The sequence below is a fragment of the Trachurus japonicus genome, chromosome 1, assembly GCF_045865225.1.
Source record: "Trachurus japonicus isolate A0001 chromosome 1, Traja_1.0".
Classification (NCBI taxonomy): Eukaryota; Metazoa; Chordata; class Actinopteri; order Carangiformes; family Carangidae; genus Trachurus; species Trachurus japonicus.
The window spans coordinates 34,166,341-34,187,590 of NC_140907.1; the positions used below are offsets into that span (position 1 = coordinate 34,166,341).

At 42.6% G+C, this 21,250-nt stretch overlaps 1 protein-coding gene across 4 annotated transcripts in view; it reads left to right on the forward strand.

Moving 5' to 3' along the window:
• LOC146992370 (uncharacterized) overlaps nucleotides 1-21,250 on the forward strand; it is a 38,023-nt gene that overhangs the window by 10,495 nt on the left and 6,278 nt on the right. For all 4 annotated transcript variants that reach the window (XM_085785800.1, XM_085785814.1, XM_085785792.1 and 1 more), the window contains exons 5-8: nucleotides 954-1,902; nucleotides 8,280-8,453; nucleotides 11,233-11,422; nucleotides 17,456-17,529. In XM_085785800.1, coding sequence (XP_085641926.1) covers nucleotides 954-1,902; nucleotides 8,280-8,453; nucleotides 11,233-11,422; nucleotides 17,456-17,529 — 1,387 coding nt within the window. The remainder of the gene's footprint in view (nucleotides 1-953; nucleotides 1,903-8,279; nucleotides 8,454-11,232; nucleotides 11,423-17,455; nucleotides 17,530-21,250) is intronic.

Genomic DNA, 21,250 nt, shown 5'->3' on the forward strand with positions numbered 1-21,250 from the left:
CGGAGTTGTTTTAGAGGGAAATACATGCAAAACCGCTGATGCGCGTTGACTTCAGGGACAGTTTTTCATCAACAGTCTCTGTATTTCCCTCTAAAACAACTCTGTCTGGTAACGTTGTGTTATTATCTCATAGCGTGGTGAATGTGCAGGTCACAACTTGTCCACCAGAGCGTTTTGGAGTTGTTGGATTGTGTATTTGATGAGTTTGATGAGGGAAACCAAGAAATCCCATGAGCCTCCGTAGCGTAGCTCTGAGCAGCTCACGGCTCTGCTCCGCCGTTCTAAAAATAGCTTGCACCGACAAATAAAGGTAGGGATTATGGCAATGGGCCAATTTGCCAAAATATTGAACTATCCCTTTAATGTGTCACATAAATCGTAACGTACATGAAGCACAAGGCCATAGAAGCTTCTGCTTCACTAAAATTAGACATAAACAAACTCTAACATTCGTTACATAAACGCCATAAATCACCAGATGTTCACTGTGGTTAGTTTAATTGTTGAAAATGCTCTTTTTTTAGTGTCATTTTCACATTTCAAGTTCATTTTTCACAGGACGTTAAGTGTTATAATAAGTGTTCAAAGTTTATCATGAAAAAAATGTGGCTAAAAAAATGGATTTTGATGCTCACAGTGTTTGAAAATCCCTGAAAAACATCTGGAGTAATGTATCTCAGCAGCGTTTATTTTTAGCTCGTAGCTTTCAGATCAGTGTGAGATGATTTTTAAAAGATGTTTTACTCGCTTCTGTGTGTTTCAGTGTCTGTGTGTGACCCTGAAACTAAAGCAGAGGAATAAAAATCATTAAATATTGCTGAATTCAACACAACCTGACCTCAGAGTTTTAGTCTTTAGAAACATTGTATAATTGAAAACTCATGATGTGATGTTTAAATTAAAGACTAATCATTTATTTTCGACACATGTTTAATTTTGCGTCCCCCTTTCAGAGCGTGCTCCTCATGCTGGGCTCCCCGGCATCGCCGCGGAAACGGCCCTTCGAGCTGCTGAGCGACCTGGTGGACGACGGCGGCTTCGGCGAGGACCTGCACCCGGAGCGCTGGGACGTGTCGGCGCTGGACGAGATGGCGCGCTACACCAAGCTGGGCCTCGGCGTCGGCGGCGAGCTGCTGGCCTGCTGCTCCGAGGAGGCGGTGCTGATGGGGCGCTGGGGGCGGAGCCGGGAGGAGGAGGAGGAGGAGAAGGAGGAGAAGGAGAAGGGGGAGGAGGGGGAGGAGGTGAGGGAAGAGGAAGAGGAGGAGGGGAGGAGGAGGAGGAGGAGGAGCCGACACGTTGTGGCAGCGCCTCCTCCTCTTCCCGCCGTCGTCATCCAGGAAGTCCAGACCGCCGTCGCTGCTGTAGGGAGGGAAGATGGGCGCACATCTGTTGCCACGACAACGCAGAGGGAGTTATGCGTGGCAGGAGGAGCAGGACAGGAGGTGGGGGTGTCGAGGGTGGAGGTGTACCAGGTGGCGCAGCAGCAGGAGGAGCAGGAGGAGGAGGAGGCGGCGGCGGGTTTGGCGCTGGAGCTCTGCAGCGAGGAGCACAACTACTCCCTGAGCCAGGGGGGGGAGGGGGAGGAGGCGCGAGGAGGAGGAGGGGGAGGAGGAGGAGGAGGAGGGGAGGCGCAGCAGCTGGAGGAGGAGGAAGAAGAGGAGGAGGAGGAGGAGGAGAAAAGGAGGAGGAGCCAGGTCAAGGCCGAGCTGTACCTAGAGGAGGAGGAGGAAGAAGAGGAGGAGGGGGAGCAGCAGGAAGAGGAGGAGGAGGAGGAGGGAGAAGAAGGAGAGGAGGACGAAGAGGAGGAGGAGGAGGAGGAGGAAGAGGAGGAGGAAGCAGAGGAGGGGACGGAGGAGACGGCGGTGGAGGCCGAGGCGTCGAGCTCCTCTGAGAGCGAGTGTGGTGAGTGTGTCTTTAACTCTGTGTGTGTGTGTCTGCCTCGTCACGGCGGCCATTTTGGTTCTTTAATGACCAAAAGGTACGGATTTGATTGTGTGTTTACATCCTTACAGATAAATAACTAATCAATGAGGCAGAGAAATAAATGAATAAATCTGAAAAAATCATATAGAGATGATGATTTCTGTTTGTTTCTTAGTTTTTGCAAACTTTTCTCCTTTACATACGGAGCCCAGAGGTACGGTGGCCCTGAGGGGTCAACTCACTGCAACTTAAAGGTGCTATAGCTACAACTTTTTCATCAAAACAATTAATTTTTCAAAAAGAATGTACATCCACAGAACATCTGGAGGGGTGCAGAATAAAAGTATTAATTTTACAGATCTTTAGTAGTATAGTAAGTTTTATGAATTTTGACGGGTCCAAAATATATAAATATATACATCTGGTTACGTTGGCAACGTCGGCATGAAATGATCTCTGCGCCAACAGCGTTAGTAGGCTAAGTTTATGTCACATGAGGCGAAGCTCAGGGGCCAGATCGTGATAGCTCTGTAGAGAAATGGCATCATGCTAATGCTAATGCTAATGCTAATGTTAATGCTAACTAACGGTCAGCCGGTACTGTAACGTTTTCCGGTGCAGGCGTGATGCTGCGGGTTTGTCGGGTTCGTCTGCAGGTGAGTTGGTGTGAAATGATTGAGATGTGTTTTCAGTCCACTGTCAACACCGGAGCTGCTGCTCGTTAAATACGGTTAGCGTTAGCTTAGCTTTAGCTAGGCTACTAGCCGCTCCCTATAGAGTGCCGAAGCGGAAGCAGGAAGTAACATCAGTCGGCTCAGGTCGAGGTGGCGTCTGTGAAAAGTCACCGCGGTAACGCAGTGAGGAGGAATGGAGCGTTACACTGATGCTGCATTCACCTGCAGTCGGGCAGACGGTCGTCGGTAACAAACCAGATGTCATTTTAGTCACAGAAGTCCAGAGAAAGCCGGTAAAACGTGGGTCAGGTAAACAATACGACATCACCATGACAACATATTGTCACGTGTATTGTTTTGCCTCGTGCTGACGGACCACTTGTTCACATAGAGGCTTGTTTATGCCGTTACGTGTAGCGGCCGTCGTCCGTCTGCCGTCTGCCCAATTTCACGTGAATGCAGCATGAAAAAAAAATATGATTGAGTTGCTTGCGATGTACAACCGCAACGCTAGATGGGAGTAATTCCTACACAATGTCCCTTTAACACAACGATTTAAAGTGTTTCCAAGCTAATTTCCGTCAGCATGATGAATAGTAACAAACAGTAATGTTGTGACAGTTTTTACAAATTACCCATGATGCATTGCATACGTTCAGTGATGGGGCTGTTCAATAATATTATGTATTGTTCTAATATATTTAATATATCATGAAAAGCTACCGATGAAAATTAGCTCGGACAGACTTTATGGGAGTAATTCCTACACAATGAATGTACCTTTAATGATTTTTTTCTCCAGACGTTAAGAAAAGTCTTGGATCAAAACAAAACAACAGAAACAGCTGAAAAATTACTTTATAGTTCTGGTTTATACGAACAACTTATTGTCCGTTCAGTGATCGTGTAACATGAGCTTCACTCGTCGTCTAGTGTTTCGTATTTTACACAACAAAGGAAGAAGAAGTGATAAATAAAACATCATAAATACAAATCACACAGAACAAAGTGAAGAGAAGAAACCGGAGTGACGTTTTTATTATTTTAATTCTGTTTTATTCACAAAGAGAAGAACAAACTGTTTCCTCCGGTCAAACGTCAACACGGTGACCTCACACACACACGCACGCACACACACACGCACACACACACACGCACGCACACACACACGCACACACACACGCACACACACACACACACACACACACACACAGATTAGCATCTTTTCCCAGACTCCTCGGTGTCTGATCGTTCGCCCGCTGGATAAACACGACTCCGCCGGCGTCTTTGGTCGAGACTTTAACTGTCGCAGGACGCCATTGTTGTGGTGTGTTTCTGTGTGTGTCTGTGTGTGTTTGTGTGTGTGTGTGTGTCCAGTCGAGCTTTTCTTACCAGTCGCCCCTGGTGACGGTGATGGATGTAGAAGTTGGTGTGTGTGTGTCTGTGTGTGTCTGTGTGTGTGTTGTTTGTGCACGGTGCAGACAATGGCGCTATCTGCAGACCGGGCCAGACGACATGATGTTACATAAGCTGTGTGTGTGTGTGTGTGTGTGTGTGTGTGTGTGTGTGTGTGTGTGTGTGTGTGTGTGTGTGTGTGTGTGTGTGTGTGTGTGTGTGTGTGTGTGTGTGTGTGTGTGTGTGTGTGTGTGTGTGTGTGTGTGTGTGTGTGTGTCCAGGTCATGATGGTTATTAACTCAGAGTCTGAACCAGCCGATGTTTTGGATTCAGCTCTGTGAGGAGACGTCTACTCCTCCTTCTCTTTATCCTGCTCTTCTTCCTCTTCTTTCTCTTCCTCCTCCTCTTCTTTCTCCTCTTCCTCCACCTCCTCCTCCTCTTTCTCTTCATTTTCCTCCTCTTCCTCCTCCTTCTCTTCTTTCTCCTCTTCCTCTTCCTCCTCCTCCCCCTCCTCCTCCTCCTCCTCCTTGTCCTCTTCCTCCTCCTCTTCTTCCTCCTTTCTCCTCCTCTTCCTCTTCTTTCTCTTCCTCCTCCTCCTCTTCCTCTTCTTCCGCCTCCTCTTCTTTCTCTCCCTCTTCTTCCTCTTTCTCCTCCTCCTTGTCCTCTTCCTCTTCTTCTTCCTCTTCCTCCTCCTCCTCCTCTTCTTCCTCTTCTTCCTCCACCTCCTCCTCCTCTTTCTCTTCATTTTCCTCCTCCTCTTCCTCTTCCTCTTCTTTCTCTTCCTCCTCCTCCTTCTCTTCTTCCTCCTCTTCCTCTTCCTCTTCTTCCTCTTCTTCCTCTTCCTCCACCTCCTCTTCTTCATCTTCCTCCTCCTCCTCCTCTTCCTCTTCTTCCTCCACCTCCTCCTCCTTTTCCTCTTCTTCCTCTCCCTCCACCTCCTCCTCCTCCTCTCCTTCTTCTTTCTCTTCATTTTCCTCCTCCTCTTCCTCCTGGTCTTGTATTATTTATGATGTCATTACTCAGGTCTGTGCGCCTGAGGCTGATCTGCTGTTACGTGTGTGTGTGTGTATAAGTGTGTGTGTGTGTATATTAGTGTGTGTGTGTGTGTGTGTGTGTGTGTGTGTGTGTGTGTGTCTCTCTGTGTGTGTGTGTGTTTACAGTTTAATCCTCACTGTGGTTTCGCAGCAGCAGCAAACGACGACGTGAACATTAAAACCCGTCAGTCATGATTAAGGTGTCACATTAAAGAGTCGGGACGTTTCCTGCTCTTAAACATCTGTCGCCGTGTCGCTGTCTGATCAAACCTATTGATCGATTATCAGAAAGAGTATTGATATTGAAACCAAAACATCTGGAGTTCAGATTAAAGATAAATTCTTTAAAAGGGATAGTTCACCCAAAATTCAAATTCATTATCTACTCACCCTCATGTGGACTAAGGGCTGGGAGAAGTTTCAGAGTCCTCCGTGGCTTCTCTGAGTTACAGCGGGGCTCCGTGCAGCACTGCATGTCCATATGACGGTTGTGAACGGGGCTCACTTTTCTTCGTCCAAAAAGACACACCAAAAAACATCCAAATACCTCCGTAGTGCTCGTCTGTAATGTCCATCTTGTATTGAAGCCCCGACATTAGAAATTGTTCCGAAAAAAATTAAATAAGTCTATATTTTAAGCTTGTTTGTAGCAGAAGCTTCTCGAAGCTCCTCTTCCCGGTTCGTCCAAATTTGACGAACCGGGAAGAGGAGCTTCCACTACAAAACAAGCTTGAAATATAGACTTATTTAATTTTTTTCGGGACAATTTTGCATTTCGGGGGCTTCAATACAAGACGGACATTACATACGAGCAGCATGGAGGTATTTGGATGTTTTTTGGTGTGTCTTTTTGTTACGAAGACAGTTGGTATCCATTTGCAACCGTTATATGGACATGCACTGCTACGCCGAGACCCCCTGTAACTCAGAGAAGCCACGGAGGACTCTGAAACTTCTCCCAGCCCTTAGTCCACATGAGGGGGAGTAGATAATGAGTGAAATTTGAATTTTGGGTGAACTATCCCTTTAATTTTCATCGGTAGCTTTTCGTGATATATTAAACATAGATAGCATACTGACGGAAATTTGCTTGGACACACTTTAAATCGTTGTCTTAAAGGTACATTGTGTAGTATCCCTTTAAGTTGTGGGACGTTCAGGTGTTTAGATCACATCGTCCTTTGCACTGATGAATCTGAGGAAGATAAAATTACCCACAATGCATTTCTGGCTCTACAGATGTTATTAGAATTTGTTTTTGTTTTGTTAGTTTTTTTTATCACGGAGGCCGATCAGAGCCGCTAAACAAAGATTGTAACGACTCAGCGGTTCTGTCAGCGAACGAATAAACAGACAGAGAAGATCAGAGAGACAGAAAGTAACATCTGTAAACAGCTGCTGAGGAGGAGGAAGATGAAGATGAAGATGAAGATAACTCACAGATGAAAGAGAGAAGGAGAGGAGAAGGGATCTTTAATCATGTTTAAGTTTCTGTCCAAACCAACGGCTGTTTGTTGTTTTATTTATTCAGCGTCGGCATCAGCATCTTCTTCTGCTTCAATATTTATTTCCCCCGAAAAACTAAAGCGTGTCCGAGTTAAAGGGATAGTTCACCCAAAATTCAAATTTCACTCATTATCTATTCACCCTCATGCCGACTAAGGGCTGGGAGAAGTTTCAGAGTCCTCCGTGATAATGAGTTGAATTTTGGGTGAACTATCCCTTTAATTTTCATCGGTAGCTTTTCATGATATATTAAACATAGATAGCATACTGACGGAAACTTGCTTGGACACACTTTAAATCGTTGTCTTAAAGGTACATTGTGTAGGAATTCCTCCCATCTAGCGTTGCGGTTGTAGATCGCAAGCAACTCAGTCATATTTTTCATGCTGCATTCACGTGGGCAGACGTCAGCACGAGGCAAAACAATACACGTGACAATATGTTGTCATGGCGATGTGGTATTGTTTACCTGACCCACGTTTTACCGTCTTTCTTTCTCTGGACTTCTGTGACTAAAATGACATCTGGTTTGTTAGCGACGGCCGACATCTGCCCGACTGCAGGTGAATGCAGCATCAGTGTAACGCTCCATTCCTCCTCACAGCACCGAGCTTACCCGCTCCATGTAGATATGAATGATATGAACGGCTCATTCAGAGCTGAAAGGAACACTTCAGTTTGTTGATGGGGGGGGATTACTGGTTAATGAAAAACAGACTTTTAATTTTGACTTTGATTGTCGTGAATAGAGAACAGGAGAAGTTACACAATGTCCCTTAATTGCAGGTATTTGAATTCATTAATCCTGTTACAAGGTTTACATGACTACTTATTCCTCTTCATTGTCATTTGCTAAATCGATACCATTAATAACAAACACATTAAATGGTTTCCATATCTCTTCGAATATATCTTGCCTTCCTTTTCGTATGTATGTATGTCACTCTCTCCAAAGGAAAGGTTGTCAGCATCTGTTTCACCCAATACGTAACACTTGGTCATTGCAATGGATCTTTTGGCATGTAAAAGACACATATCTATTATTATTCGTTCACTTTTGTTGTATTTATGACCTTTTAGGGGTGGGAGAAAAAATCGATTCAAATAAATATCGCAATATCTTTTTTGACGATTTTTAAATCGATTTTTTTTTTTTTTTTTAATATTGTGCAATGTGCATTTGTTAGCCTTTTTTACATACAGAGAGTACAGGTTTTGAAAAGGGTTTAAGTTCACTTTATGATGGAGTATGTTAATGTATAGGCTCCTACAGTATTTGTGTGCTGATAAATGTTAAAAATGCAGACTAAAAATCGAGAGAATCGGCAATATCGTAGAATCGCAATTTAAATCGAATCGCCATCCAAAAAATCGTAGAAGAATCGAATCGGGAGAAAAGCATATCGTCCCAGCCCTAACCTTTTGGGTAAAGACCTAAGACAAAGAATGCAGGAATGTTTTTCGAAATAATTTTTTCTTTTGCTCTTTTAACCTCTTTGCTAAATCATTGTGTTAAAGCAGTTTTCTCTCTCTCTTTTCCTTGTTCTGGTTTATCAGCAGTTTCACTTCAGCTCACTGTTTGTGTCCTATAAATGTTTCTAACTGTGTCACTGTGACTTTGCAAAAAAAAAACCCAAAAGCATCTGCAGCATTTGCATCGGTGTTGCATCAGTTCTCAATGCCATGTGTGTGTTTGTGTTTCTTTGTCTGTGTGTGTGTGTGTGTGTGTGTGTGTGTGTGTGTACAGAGGTGGAGGCGGAGCCGGCCAAGCAGCCCGGCGAGCGCCCGTCGAAGCGCCGCTGCTTCTGGGAGTACAGACGAGCCCGGGAGTCGGCCAGCAAGAAGAAACTGGGAGGGGACGTCCACTGGTCTCTGTCCTGGAGCTCCAGCACGCTGCCGAGCACGCTGTACCGCCGAGAGGGTCAGCACACACACACACACACACACACACACACACACACACTGATCATCCCCGATTGAATGATGAATCGGCTGTATCAGGGTCAGAGACGTCGAACCAGGCAGATAATCAATACACTGATTGTTTTTTTTAATTATTATTCACATTTTAATTTTACAACATATAACAAAAACATTACGTACACATACACACACACACAGAGGTAATTGTTGATATATCATTCATAAAAGAAGAATTTTGGGGAAAGAAAGAAAGGGGCTTTATCCATTGTTCAGATTTCAGTTTTCGCAATGTAAGTCAACAAGTGCATATTTCATTAGATATTGCCTCATTTACATATCTAAACAAAAAAATTTCAGAAAACTTGTAATACAAAAAATGTTTGTCTATATGTGAGTGATAAAATTGGAACGTTACATGGTGATACCTGTTTGTTAATTTTTTTTTTCAAAAATACATTAAAAATCCCATAGGCGGAGGTGGACATTTCCGTCCGACGAAGGATCCTTAACGTGTTTATTTTTCATTACGAGCCCAAAAATTGGACTATCATTCTGAAATTCGGGACATCCAGAGGGTGCATTCCTCTCACTTAAATATATTTTTTTTAGTATCCAGGGTCCATCTAGACCCTCTCTATACAGTTCATGTAGCACTGAGGCTGCACGTTCCATCATTATTAATTCGACAAATTCTTTAAGCCAGTTATTCAAACAAAAACAATTGGGTTTCCGTACCTTCCAATTCATTAATATGATCCTCTTTACAGAGAGAAAAGCATGCTCTGTATCAGATCCTACACCGTCCACTTTAGCGCCCAACAAACACACCTCGGGGCAAATTATAACACCATCCTCCACAATTAAACGTAGACAATCTCGGACTCGCTCCCAAAACCTCTTCACTTCAGGACAGTCCCACAACATACAGTATGCAATACACTGTGTGATTTGAGCTGCGTTTTTTTTACAATCAGAGAAGTGCAGAGTGAGGATCTTCCTCCGGCTGACGGTCGCTCGCCGGCGTTAAACCGACGTTCACGCTGCTGCAGCTCAAAACCGTCGCCCCAGTTCCTCTCTCTCTCTCTCTCTCTGTCTCTCTGTCTCTCTCTCTCTCTCTTTCTGTGCTGTGACACAGATCGGCTCGGGACCCTCAGGCGTCTGCCCTACATTCAGCTTTTAAGTCCCAATCACAAAAAAATTCTCAGCGTTTCCACAACGATGAGCGAGTGTCTGTGTTCGGTACAGTGGAAAAACCAGCAGAAACGAGCTTTTAACAGCAACAACAACAACAACAACAACAACGTTTAAAGCAGCAGGCGAACAAAACAAAGAATTAAAAAAACACTGAATCTGAAGAGAAAAAGTCTTGATGATCTGTCCGTCTGTTTATAAGACAAAACATTTTACAATAAGGTCGTTTAGTCTAGAAATAATTTCTGAGCTCTGATCAGTTTCAAAGGTTTGACATGAATAGAGAGAAGTTAATTAAAGGGCCAGCACTCGCAAAATGTCCTTTAGGTAGCTTTAAAGGTTGAATATGTAGAATATTTATTAAAAGCTATATTTTTTCAAAAATAATACATCCATGGGGCCTTTAGAGGGCTACAGAATGAAAGTATTGCTTTTCCACAAAAAAATTTTTTTTAGTCTGAATTATTATTTTTAATTTTTCTGACGGGCTCGACAACTGACTGTCTGTCAACGTTCTGTTTACATTCGTACCTGCCTGTAGCCGACATGTGGCTCAGTTCTCCGCTGTTTTCCTGCCTCCTCCCGGTCGGATGCGTCTGTTTCCAACCAAGCCTTTTTAATAATCAATCGGTGGATCAATGGATTATCATATACTTGTTAGGATGGGTGTATTTGTGTAGTCTTATCTGTCATAAACACGTTTATCTCCGCGGACTTTCGGTGCCACGGAGCTCCTTTTTTTTTTTTTTTTCCAACTTGACGAGAGCAGTGACAGCGGAGGCTCTGAGCAGCAGCGGTGTGGAAGCAGAGAGCCTCCACTCTCCCTGTAACAAGCTACAAGTCATTTATTATGCTGTTAATGACGGTAAAAATGAAACATAAGGTAAATATCCTGCTTAGTTCTCCTCCTCTGCTGTCCTCTGATCAGAGCGGAGTCCCTAGCAACGGCCCGTTTTACCTAGCAACGGTCTGGCAATCGACTGCTGGAATTCTTTTTCTGTTGTTGTTCTTGTAATTCTACATAGTCAACCTTTAATGTAACAGGTGGCGAGGTACAAACATTTTGACAAAGACCAGGAAATGCAGGACACTTAAGTACTCTCAGCTACTTGTCACTATCGCACAGTGAAGTAAATAAAGTGCATATGAAAAAATGAAGGCCATAAAGCGCAATGACATAGATCAAATTTTGAAAAAAGCTAAATGTCTGTTTAAATCAGCGTTCTTTTACTTCCTGGTTAATAAACAGGTCGAGCCAGTGAATAGAAATGTATTTTATCTCTATCTAACGTAGCTTGTCTTAAGATTTTCTGACTGATTGAGACACAACAGACACATTCATGATCGATTTAAGAATAAACGCTGAGTTCAAAGATGGAAACGAGTAAATAACTTTCAAAACAAGATGATTAACGTTGTGTTTTCTGATATTTTTGGATCAGGGTCATTTGCAGTGTGGAGATAAATCAGCTTCATTTTATTCACAGACTCATTATTTAGATTTTAAGAAGACTTTAAGAAGAGAGTTTGGCTGCACAAACCAAATCTGCATCTAAAGTTTTTCCTCGTCTTTTTTCTGCGTTTAGGTAAGAAAGGCCGACGTAAAGCTCGCAAGACGGACGCCAGCGACCTGACGCCGAACCCGCAGAAGCTCCACAACATCGGCGAGCAGCTGCAGAAGCTCAACGCCGCCATCGACGGCATGGGTCCGGTCAACGACCTGCCGGCCGTGGCCCGAGCCCGGTCCCGCAAGGAGAAGAACAAGCTCGCCTCCAGGTACGAGCAGACTGAATTTATTATGATTATTTTGCATTAATTAATTTCACAACACTATGAATGTGTGAAATCAAATACAGTCAAAATATAATTACATTATACTCATTGTTTACACAAAATATTTCAAGTATCTATTAATCATATGACCAATTATTAATCCCCAGAGGAAGTGTTTGAAATATTCAGGTCATAAATTGTCATCTATACCAAATGTTTACGTTTATTTTAATCGTTTTTTGTTTTGTTTTATTGTTTTTTTTTTTAATTAAAAATGATACGCTAACTTTTAAAGGGATAGTTCAACATTTTGGCAAATTGGCCCCTTGCCATAATCCCTATAGTCATAGCAGTAGGTTCGTTACCTTTAATTGTCGGTGCAAGCTATTTTTAGAACGGCGGAGCAGAGCCGTGAGCTGCTCAGAGCTACGCTACGGAGGCTCATTATGGGATTTCTTGATTTCCCTCATCAAACTCATCAAATACACAATCCAACAACTCCACAACGCTCTGGTGGACAAGTTGTGACCTGCACATTCACCACGCTATGAGATAATAACAGAACGTTACCAGACAGAGTTGTTTTAGAGTTACTACTATAGGGATTATGGCAATGGGCCAATTTGCCAAAATGTTGAACTTATCCCTTTATATTCCTACCAATTCAATGTTACGTTAGGTAAATGGACCAGTATCGGTGCATTTACCTTTTATTTTTGCGCACATCTGTTGATACGGTTCCAACATAATCTTTTCTAGAGAGTAACGGTATTTAGGAATCTTTACGATTAATTAATATCACGATTAGGGTTGCCAAGGGGCAGAAAATTTCCAGTAAATTTCCGGTAAATTACCAGAAACTTTCCATGGGAAGTTAAGGAGGGGAATTTTGGAAATATTCCAAATTGGAAACTTTCCATGGAAATTATGGAAATTTATGGGAATAATGGGAATTTATGGGAATTAACTGGAAATTGGGGGTAATTAAAACAAACTGTATCATATCCAAACATAAATGTAAATATTTTGTTTTGTAATAAGCAGACATCCATGCAAAATAATACGATTAAAAAACACGACCCCTCCCCCAAAGTTCCCCGTTAAAGGCCAACCTTCAATTTTGTAATTCCCATATACAGTATTCCCGTTTATTCCCATATATTCCCGTTATTCCCATATATTCCTGTTATTCCCCATATATTCCCGTTAATTCCCATATATTCCCGTTTATTCCCATATATTCCCGTTATTCCCATATATTCCCATTTATTTCCGTTATTCCCATATATTCCTGTTATTCCCCATACATTCCCGTTAATTCCTATATATTCCCATTTATTCCCATATATTCCCGTTAATTCCCATATATTCCCGTTTATTCCCATATATTCCCGTTATTCCCATATATTCCCATTTATTCCCATATATTCCCGTTAATTCCTATATATTCCCATTTATTCCCATATATTCCCGTTAATTCCCATATATTTCCGTTATTCCTATATATTCCTGTTATTCCCCATATATTCCCGTTAATTCCCATATATTCCCGTTAATTCCCATATATTCCCGTTTATTCCCATATATTCCCGTTATTCCCATATATTCCCATATATTCCCATTTATTTCCGTTATTCCCATATATTCCTGTTATTCCCAATACATTCCCGTTAATTCCTATATATTCCCATTTATTCCCATATATTCCCGTTAATTCCCATGTATTCCCGTTTATTCCCATATATTCCCGTTATTCCCATATATTCCCGTTATTCCCCATATATTCCTGTTATTTCCTATATATTCCCGTTATTCCCATATATTCCCGTTAATTCCCATATATTCCCGTTTATTCCCATATATTCCCGTTATTCCCATATATTCCCATATATTCCCATTTATTTCCGTTATTCCCATACATTCCCGTTAATTCCTATATATTCCCATTTATTCCCATATATTCCCGTTAATTCCCATGTATTCCCGTTTATTCCCATATATTCCCGTTATTCCCATATATTCCCATATATTCCCGTTAATTCCTATATATTCCCGTTTATTCCCATATATTCCCGTTATTCCCATATATTCCCGTTATTCCCCATATATTCCTGTTATTTCCTATATATTCCCATTTATTCCCGTTTATTCCCATATATTCCCGTTAATGCCCATATATTCCCGTTAATTCCCATGGAAATGTTCCAACTTTGAGAATTCCCAGAATTTTGCAACCCTAACCACGATTAATTGTGAAAACAAGTAATGGTGACATCCCTAGACCAGACTCCTACAGTACAGTACGTCCTTCTGTCAGAGCTCCAGAGAGTCGGGATCGATTTCCGAGGCGAGAGTTCAGACAGTCTGATAATCAATCATAGCAAAAAGAGTTGCGTGGTCAGAGATCGGTCTTAAAACATGTGGTGCGTTTAAACCCCCTCGACCTTCTGATGTTATATTTCTGTGCAGACTAGGGAAAGGAGACGCTGAGAAAGAAAAGATCTCTATAAAGGGAAACGGCTTGTTTGCAAACGTCTTTGCAGTTTGCATTTTTACGATGACATGTCAGGAAGCATTAGATTTCAGCCCCGGCAGGAACACGGTGTTCGACAGACGACCTCTCTGCGAAGCGAAACCTCAAGAGGGAAACGGCCGCAATAAGACTCTCTTCTACATGGAAGATTTACATTTACATTTAAGGACTTTTAAACGACGCCCCCGAGGTTTAGATATACGGCACAAATTATCTGTAAATGTGGGTCAGGAGGGTGTTTCAGAGTTGACTGGATCTATGTTCTGTCTTTTTCTTTTTTTTAATGGGTTCAACTTGGACGTTATTGTCATGATGGATGGATGGAGGAGGAGGAACAGAGGAGATGAGACGGAGGGAAGCAGGATGAAAGGATGAATGGGAGGAAACCAGGGCAGGAGGAAAGAGAGAGAGGAGGCAGGCAGACAGACGAGGAGTTAGATGAGGAGGGAGGGTCATGTGAAGTTCATCTGTGGAGGAAAGAAAGAAAAAGAAAGGAGGGAGGGAGGGAAGGAGGGAGGGAAGGACGTTGTTTCAGGCGCTTTAAACAGGAGCAGCGGGACTCTCTTTGGGAATATTATCATTCCAAACAGATATTAAACAAGACACAAACACGCCGGCATCAGATGGAAAGTTAGTGCGGAGATCAACAAAATGCAGCGAGGAAATAAAAAAAAAAAGACGCTGCACAGGGAGAGTGAGCTGCAGAGTTCACGTTTGAATCGAAGATGCAGGAATTTCCTCCTCCTCCTTCTTCTTCTTGTTCTTGTTCTTGTTCTTCTTTAAGCCGTCGTCGTTCTTGTGGCTGAAAATATTCGGTAACACTTTACTTGAATAGGTATTCATAAGATTGACATAACACTTTCATAATAAACATCAATGAATACTTATGACAGCTGTCGTTAAGTGTCATTCGGTAAGTAATGTCACTTTTGATGCAAAGTTGACATTGTTTGACATTGTTTTTGTTCTGACAACTTGACATAAAGACAATTTAAACTGTCATAGCAGACCTAATTGCTTTAAACTTTAAAAATTATGTCAAGTTCTCATAACAAAAACATCTCAAATAATGTCAACTTTGCATTAAAAGTGACATAACTTACTGAATGACACTTAACGACAGCTGTCATAAGTATTCATTGATGTTTATGACAGCTGTTATGTCATGGTTATGACAGTTTTATGTCAATCTTATGAATACCTATTCAAGTAAAGTGTTACCAAATATTCCATCTCATTCGTTTCCCAACAAAAGAAAACATCCTGAGGCGTTCGGTTCGGTTCAGTTCGTTGGTGGCAAGTTCCTCACCCTGCTGCCTCCAAACACGACTCTTCTCAGTGGAGGGTTCATGTCACGTTCACTGACCCAGAGATAAATCGGTAACGGGGAGAACTGTTGACATTGTTGTTGAGAAGGAGATCGATATCAGTTTAATTTGTGTGTTTGGTCAAGAAGTGTTTATCTTTGGGTGTGAAAGTTGATTCTTGATGTTGGAAACTGTTTTAGTCCTTTTTATCACAAGCTTTTGAAGTAGGGCTGTCCGTCCTAAACGATTATTTTTCTCCCGAAAAATAATTTTTTCAATTAGTCGATCAGTCAAACGGTAAATTTTTTACTAATCTGGCGGATATTTTTTGATGATTATTTATTTACAAAAACACTGGTACACCATCTCTGTTTTGCAAAGGCTGCAGATAGGCATCAACATGATGAACCTTTAAAGGGATAGTTCACCCAAAATTCAAATTGCACTCATTATCTACTCCCCCTCATGTGGACTAAGGGCTGGGAGAAGTTTCAGAGTCCTCCGTGGCTTCTCTGAGTTACAGGGGGTCTCGGCGTAGCAGTGCATGTCCATATAACGGTTGCAAATGGATACCAACTGTCTTCGTAACAAAAAGACACACCAAAAAACATCCAAATACCTCCATGCTGCTCGTATGTAATGTCAGTCTTGTGTTGAAGCCCCGAAATGCGAAATTGTCCCGAAAAAAATTGAATAAGTCTATATTTCAAGCTTGTTTTGTAGTGGAAGCGCCTCTAGGAGCAAACAAACAGACAATTTAGGCAACTGGTTGCACGTGTAACCAGTAAATCGGCTGTAAGAAGCAGATGAAAAACTGTCTAAAATTTAAAGGGCAAAATTCCCCCATGTAGGGGCATTTTCTGGGCTTCCTGGGCAGATGGTGCTGCGCTCTGCAGCCGGTTCACCTGCTGCTGCTCACCTGCAGCTGACCGAGCCGTGAGAAGAGCTCTGCTGTTCCTCTCTCTTCTCTTCTCTTCAGCCCGGTGTTTGGCTGCACTTTGTACAAAAAGAGTTCAACATGTCTGAAGATCTAAGCTCCATCTGGGGGGCACTCCTTAAAAATACCCTAGAGGAAACACTCTACCTTTATACTGAAGGAGCTTTGACTTTGAGTTTGCTGATATTCTCTAAATTATCGTAAAACAGTAGATACACAAATATTCGGTGCATGTGACAAATCAACATGTTTTCTATAAAACTAATGGGAAAAAACCCCCAGATCTGTTTTCTCATTTCTTCTGCAGCTTCTCTGCATTTTCTGAATCAATTTTTTAAACTAACAACAGTTTCCTCTGTTGTCGCCGGGTTTGATCTTAAAAACGGGTAAAGCCTCGGCATCTTAAAGGCGACCCACTGTGGCAGTGTGCACCAGAGGCTTTTAATTTGGTGAATGTTTTTTTCCTTCCCTTCTGAGCAGCCACTGTTATGTTTCTCTCTCTCTCTCTCTCTTTCTCTCTTGTTGGGCAATTAAATGAATTTGCAGCTGTAGGCGATCGATGTTTCCTCAGGGGATGATGGTTTTTATTTTGGATAATTCTGCATCGATGTTGTTGCATTCAGGGGCCCTGGGCCGGGTGTACAATATCTAGACTAGTGGGAAACATTTGGTTCATGTTGGAGCATCTGTGTTTTGTCAGTGTCTCCGTGATTATTAGCAGCAGCTTAATGTTTGTGTGGTCGTCCTCGTCCAGCAGCAGCAGAGAGGACGGAAGGAAAAAAAGAAAAACTATCGTGGTTTCAACACAAGAAGCTGTTTTCTGTCCAACACGCTGCGCTGCCTTCGCTCTCACTTAGCTGACTCACTCACGTCTGCAGGAAAAGTGAAAACCTGTGCACCGCTGCAGAGAGAATGGTCCCCGCGAGGAGCGTTAATATTTAACGTGCATTGATTGATTTATTCTCCGCTGCTGCTGCTGCTGCTTTTTCTTTTTTTCCTTTTCCCTCAAACCGGCCGTTTCCTCCTCAGAGTGGCCGTGGTTAAATGGGACTCGGAGGAGAGCGAGGGAGGAGGGAGGTGTTTGGAAATACATCCCCTCCTCATTGCTCTCCAGCTGCTCGCCGCGTGAGCCAGTCGACTCGGTAACAGGGTCATGTGGAGAACGGGAATATCAGGACGGAGTTTCCTGTTCCAGAGGATGATGCTCATCTCTCTCTCTCTCTGTGTGTGTGTGTGTGTGTGTGTGTGTGTGTTTGCAGGGCCTGCCGGCTGAAGAAGAAGGCCCAGCACGAAGCCAACAAGATCAAGCTGTGGGGGCTCAACCAGGAGTACGGTCAGTATACCGCACACACACACACACACACACACACACACACACACACACACACACACACACACACACAAGCATGAACCATGCTCTTATTTTGAAGGAGTTGAGTGTTTCTCCTTTTAACTGGGCGAAGCAAATTGCAAATTCCATTAAAAAAAAGCTGCAGCTGGGCGTTTGCCTTTTCATTTGGTAACAGCATTTAAAGGGATAGTTCAACATTTTGGCAAATTGGCCCCATTGCCATAATCCCTATAGTCATAGCAGTAGGTTTGTTACCTTTAATCGTCGGTGCAAGCTGTTTTTAGAACGGCGGAGCAGAGCCGTGAGCTGCTCATGGGATTTCTTGGTTTCCCTCACCAAACTCTTCAAATACACAATCCAACAACTCCACAACGCTCTGGTGGACAAGTTGTGACCTGCACATTCACCACGCTATGAGATAATAACAGAACGTTACCAGACAGAGTTGTTTTAGAGGGAAATACAGAGACTGCTTGATGAAAAACTGACCCTGAAGGTAACATGTATCAGCGGTTTTGCATGAATTTCCCTCTAAAACAACTCTGTCTGGCAACGTTGTGTTATTATCTCATAGCGTGGTGAATGTGCAGGTCACAACTTGTCCACCAGAGCGTTGTGGAGTTGTTGGATTGTGTATTTGATGAGTTTGATGAGGGAAACCAAGAAATCCCATGAGCCTCCGTAGCGTAGCTCTGAGCAGCTCGCGGCTCTGCTCCGCTGTTCTAAAAATAGCTTGCACCGACAATTAAAGGTAACGAACCTACTGCTATGACTATAGGGATTATGGCAATGGGCCAATTTGCCAAAATGTTGAACTATGTCTTTAAATCAGTTTGTTTTTGTAGGTCAGGGAGCTTAGGTCAGTTGCTGTTATCATGTTTTCATTTGGTGCATGTGTGTTTTTCCTCCTCTCTGCTGGTTTGTTCTGATCGTATTTGATGTTTGATGTTTTTTATATATTGCAAACTCCTACATCAGTGTTGCATTCAGGGGCCTGTGGGAAGGTGGGATAACATTTTTATGTGTCATTATCTCACCTGAGCTGAAGCCACGCCCCCTCTAACAGCAGATGTCAGGTGATATCACAGATTTATGAAATAAAACAGAGCCGTGACGTCCAATCATGTCGCTGGATTCGATTTTTCATTTGGTAAAATCTGTGTTTTTCCTTCCTTGAAGCAGCTCCTGGTTTCTTTAGATCTTCTTTAAGGACAAATGTTCTGTATAATCTTTATATTGCAAACTCCTACATCAGTGTTGCATTCGGGTGCTCGAGGGTGCGGGGAAGGGGAACATCTTCCTCACTGTATATATATATATATATTGCATATTTCCTGCGGTGTATTACATCACTTGAGCTGAAGCCACGCCCCCTCTCCTCCGACACAGGATGAAGAGTGATATCCTGTTCGTTTTGCAGCCTCGTGTTTGTTAGGACGAATAAAAACCTCACACAGACTCTTTAAACTCTTTAAACTCTCAGCTCTTCTGCTTTTTTTCCTAAACAAAGCCGACGTCCTGATGTGAAACATGTGGAAGTCTGGTTATTAGCCGGTGATTCAGTGACAGCAGCAGCAGCACGGTGCGTTCAGGGACAGTGTGTGAATCAGAGGTCGTCACGGTCACGGTTCGTCACGGTTCGTTGGACGACCGACCACACTGGTGGAAACCGGATGAGCCCCACCACGCGGGTCGACCCTGAACGCACCGCAGAGATTCTGTAGTATGTCATGCACAGATGGATGGAAACAAACTTCCTGTTTTCTCGTCACGTCGAGCTGTCGAGCGATCGGTCGACTCTCCTCGTCCTTTCCTGCTCTGAGCCAGTTGTTTCTCTGTTTATTGATCTGTGTTTATTAAACGCCTCAGTGGATAAAACACCACCAGGCTCAGACGCTCTGACACTCAGACGCTCCTTGTTCCAGTCGAATCTTCTTTTTTATTTCTTAAAACTTCAAACACAGACTCACTCGAGATGAGTTCATGGTCTCTGTGGCTGAAGAATCTTCTTTCATCTTCCTCTAACGAAGCTTCGTCAGGACTCAGTCAGACTCAGAAGAAGCCTTGAGACTTTTTTTTTTCAAGATTTTTTATTTATTTGTTCAACTTTTATTTCTTAAAGGAGAATTACTGCCATTTTTGACCCCTAAATCGTTGTCCTGATGGTCGGCCAGTGTTGGGGGTCGAGCAAAAAACGCCACTAAAACTGATGCAGGCAAACCGGAGTTACACCATGGCTAGACGGCGCTAGGGCAGAGGTGTATAGTAACGAAGTAGATGTACTTCGTTACACTACTTAAGTAGTTTTTTTGAGGATTTGTACTTTACTGGAGTTCTTTTTTAATCAGGACTTTTACTTTTACTTCACTACATTTAAAAGTTAAAAAATATACTTTTACTCCGTTACATTTACGTTTGCCACCTCGTTACTCGTTACAAATTAAAATAGAAATATAATTACCTGTAGGCTATATGACCAAATAATCGCCTGCGTGCAAATATGCGCATGTGCTCTAAAAGCCGTCGGGGGTCCGACCTCATTCAGTGAAAGCCCGTTCAATTAAATGCCCGGGCGATTACTAGGCTAGTATTTGAATCTGCGATAGTGAAGCATTCACACAGTCTCTGTCACTACGACCCGCTGCTGCTGCTGCTGCTGCGGAGAGCTGTGGCCGCAGCCGGCTCCAAAGATCATCTATGCGTAACAGGATCGATCACTCTCATGCGCCGATTGATAAGTTTCGTTTTTACCGTGCACCACTGCCATGCATGGTGCCTGTTGCAAATACCTGCCTGGTTCTTAGAAACGCCTGGGCTGCAAGTTGATTGAGCATATTAAACGCCCGGGCCACTAATGGTCATATACGGTAGGCTACACAGACAGACGCTTGCTTTATGTTCTCAGGCAGACACAAGACACTTGATTCACTCACTCTACATGTTTGCTCAGGTGTTTTTTGGTTTTATCATTCCACATCTATTCACCTGAAAGTAAAATAAAACAACACACAAGCAAAACAAGTGGTTGTTTTGCTTCTTTTTATGCTAAATACTTTGTACTTGTACTTGTACTTTTGATACTTGAGTATATTTTTTCACAAGATACTTTTGATACTTAAGTACATTTAATGTGAGCTACTTTAAGACTTTTACTCAAGTAATTTTCTTATGCATGACTTTTACTTTTACCAAAGTTGTTTTTTGTTATGGTAATTCTACTTTTACTTAGTTATTTTTTTCAAGTACTTTATACACCTCTGCGCTAGGGATAGCGACAACGCTAACCTATGGGGGCAATTCTTTCAACCACAACAAACACTCAGAAAACAATCAAATATCTCTGGTACATGACTGGAATCCTTAGAGACACCACTGAACTCATATAGTTACAGTATAAACAGTATAAACTTTGTGTTTTTGCATGTAGTCACTCACCTCAGATAGCCGAACTCTGAAACATCCTGGAAAGACATTACTATCCGATCGCAGAGCGCCTGCTCTCACCACCACAGAAACAAACACTTTTTCCTTGTTGTGATGATTTCTTTTACCAAAATAAACGGTGGAGCAGTGCAGTGGTAATGTCCAAAATATCTCCAACCGTTTATTTTAGGAAAGAAATCATCACAACAAGGAAAAAGTGTTTGTTTCTGTGGCAGGGAGAGCAGGCGCTCTGCGATCAGATAGTAATGTCTTTCCAGGA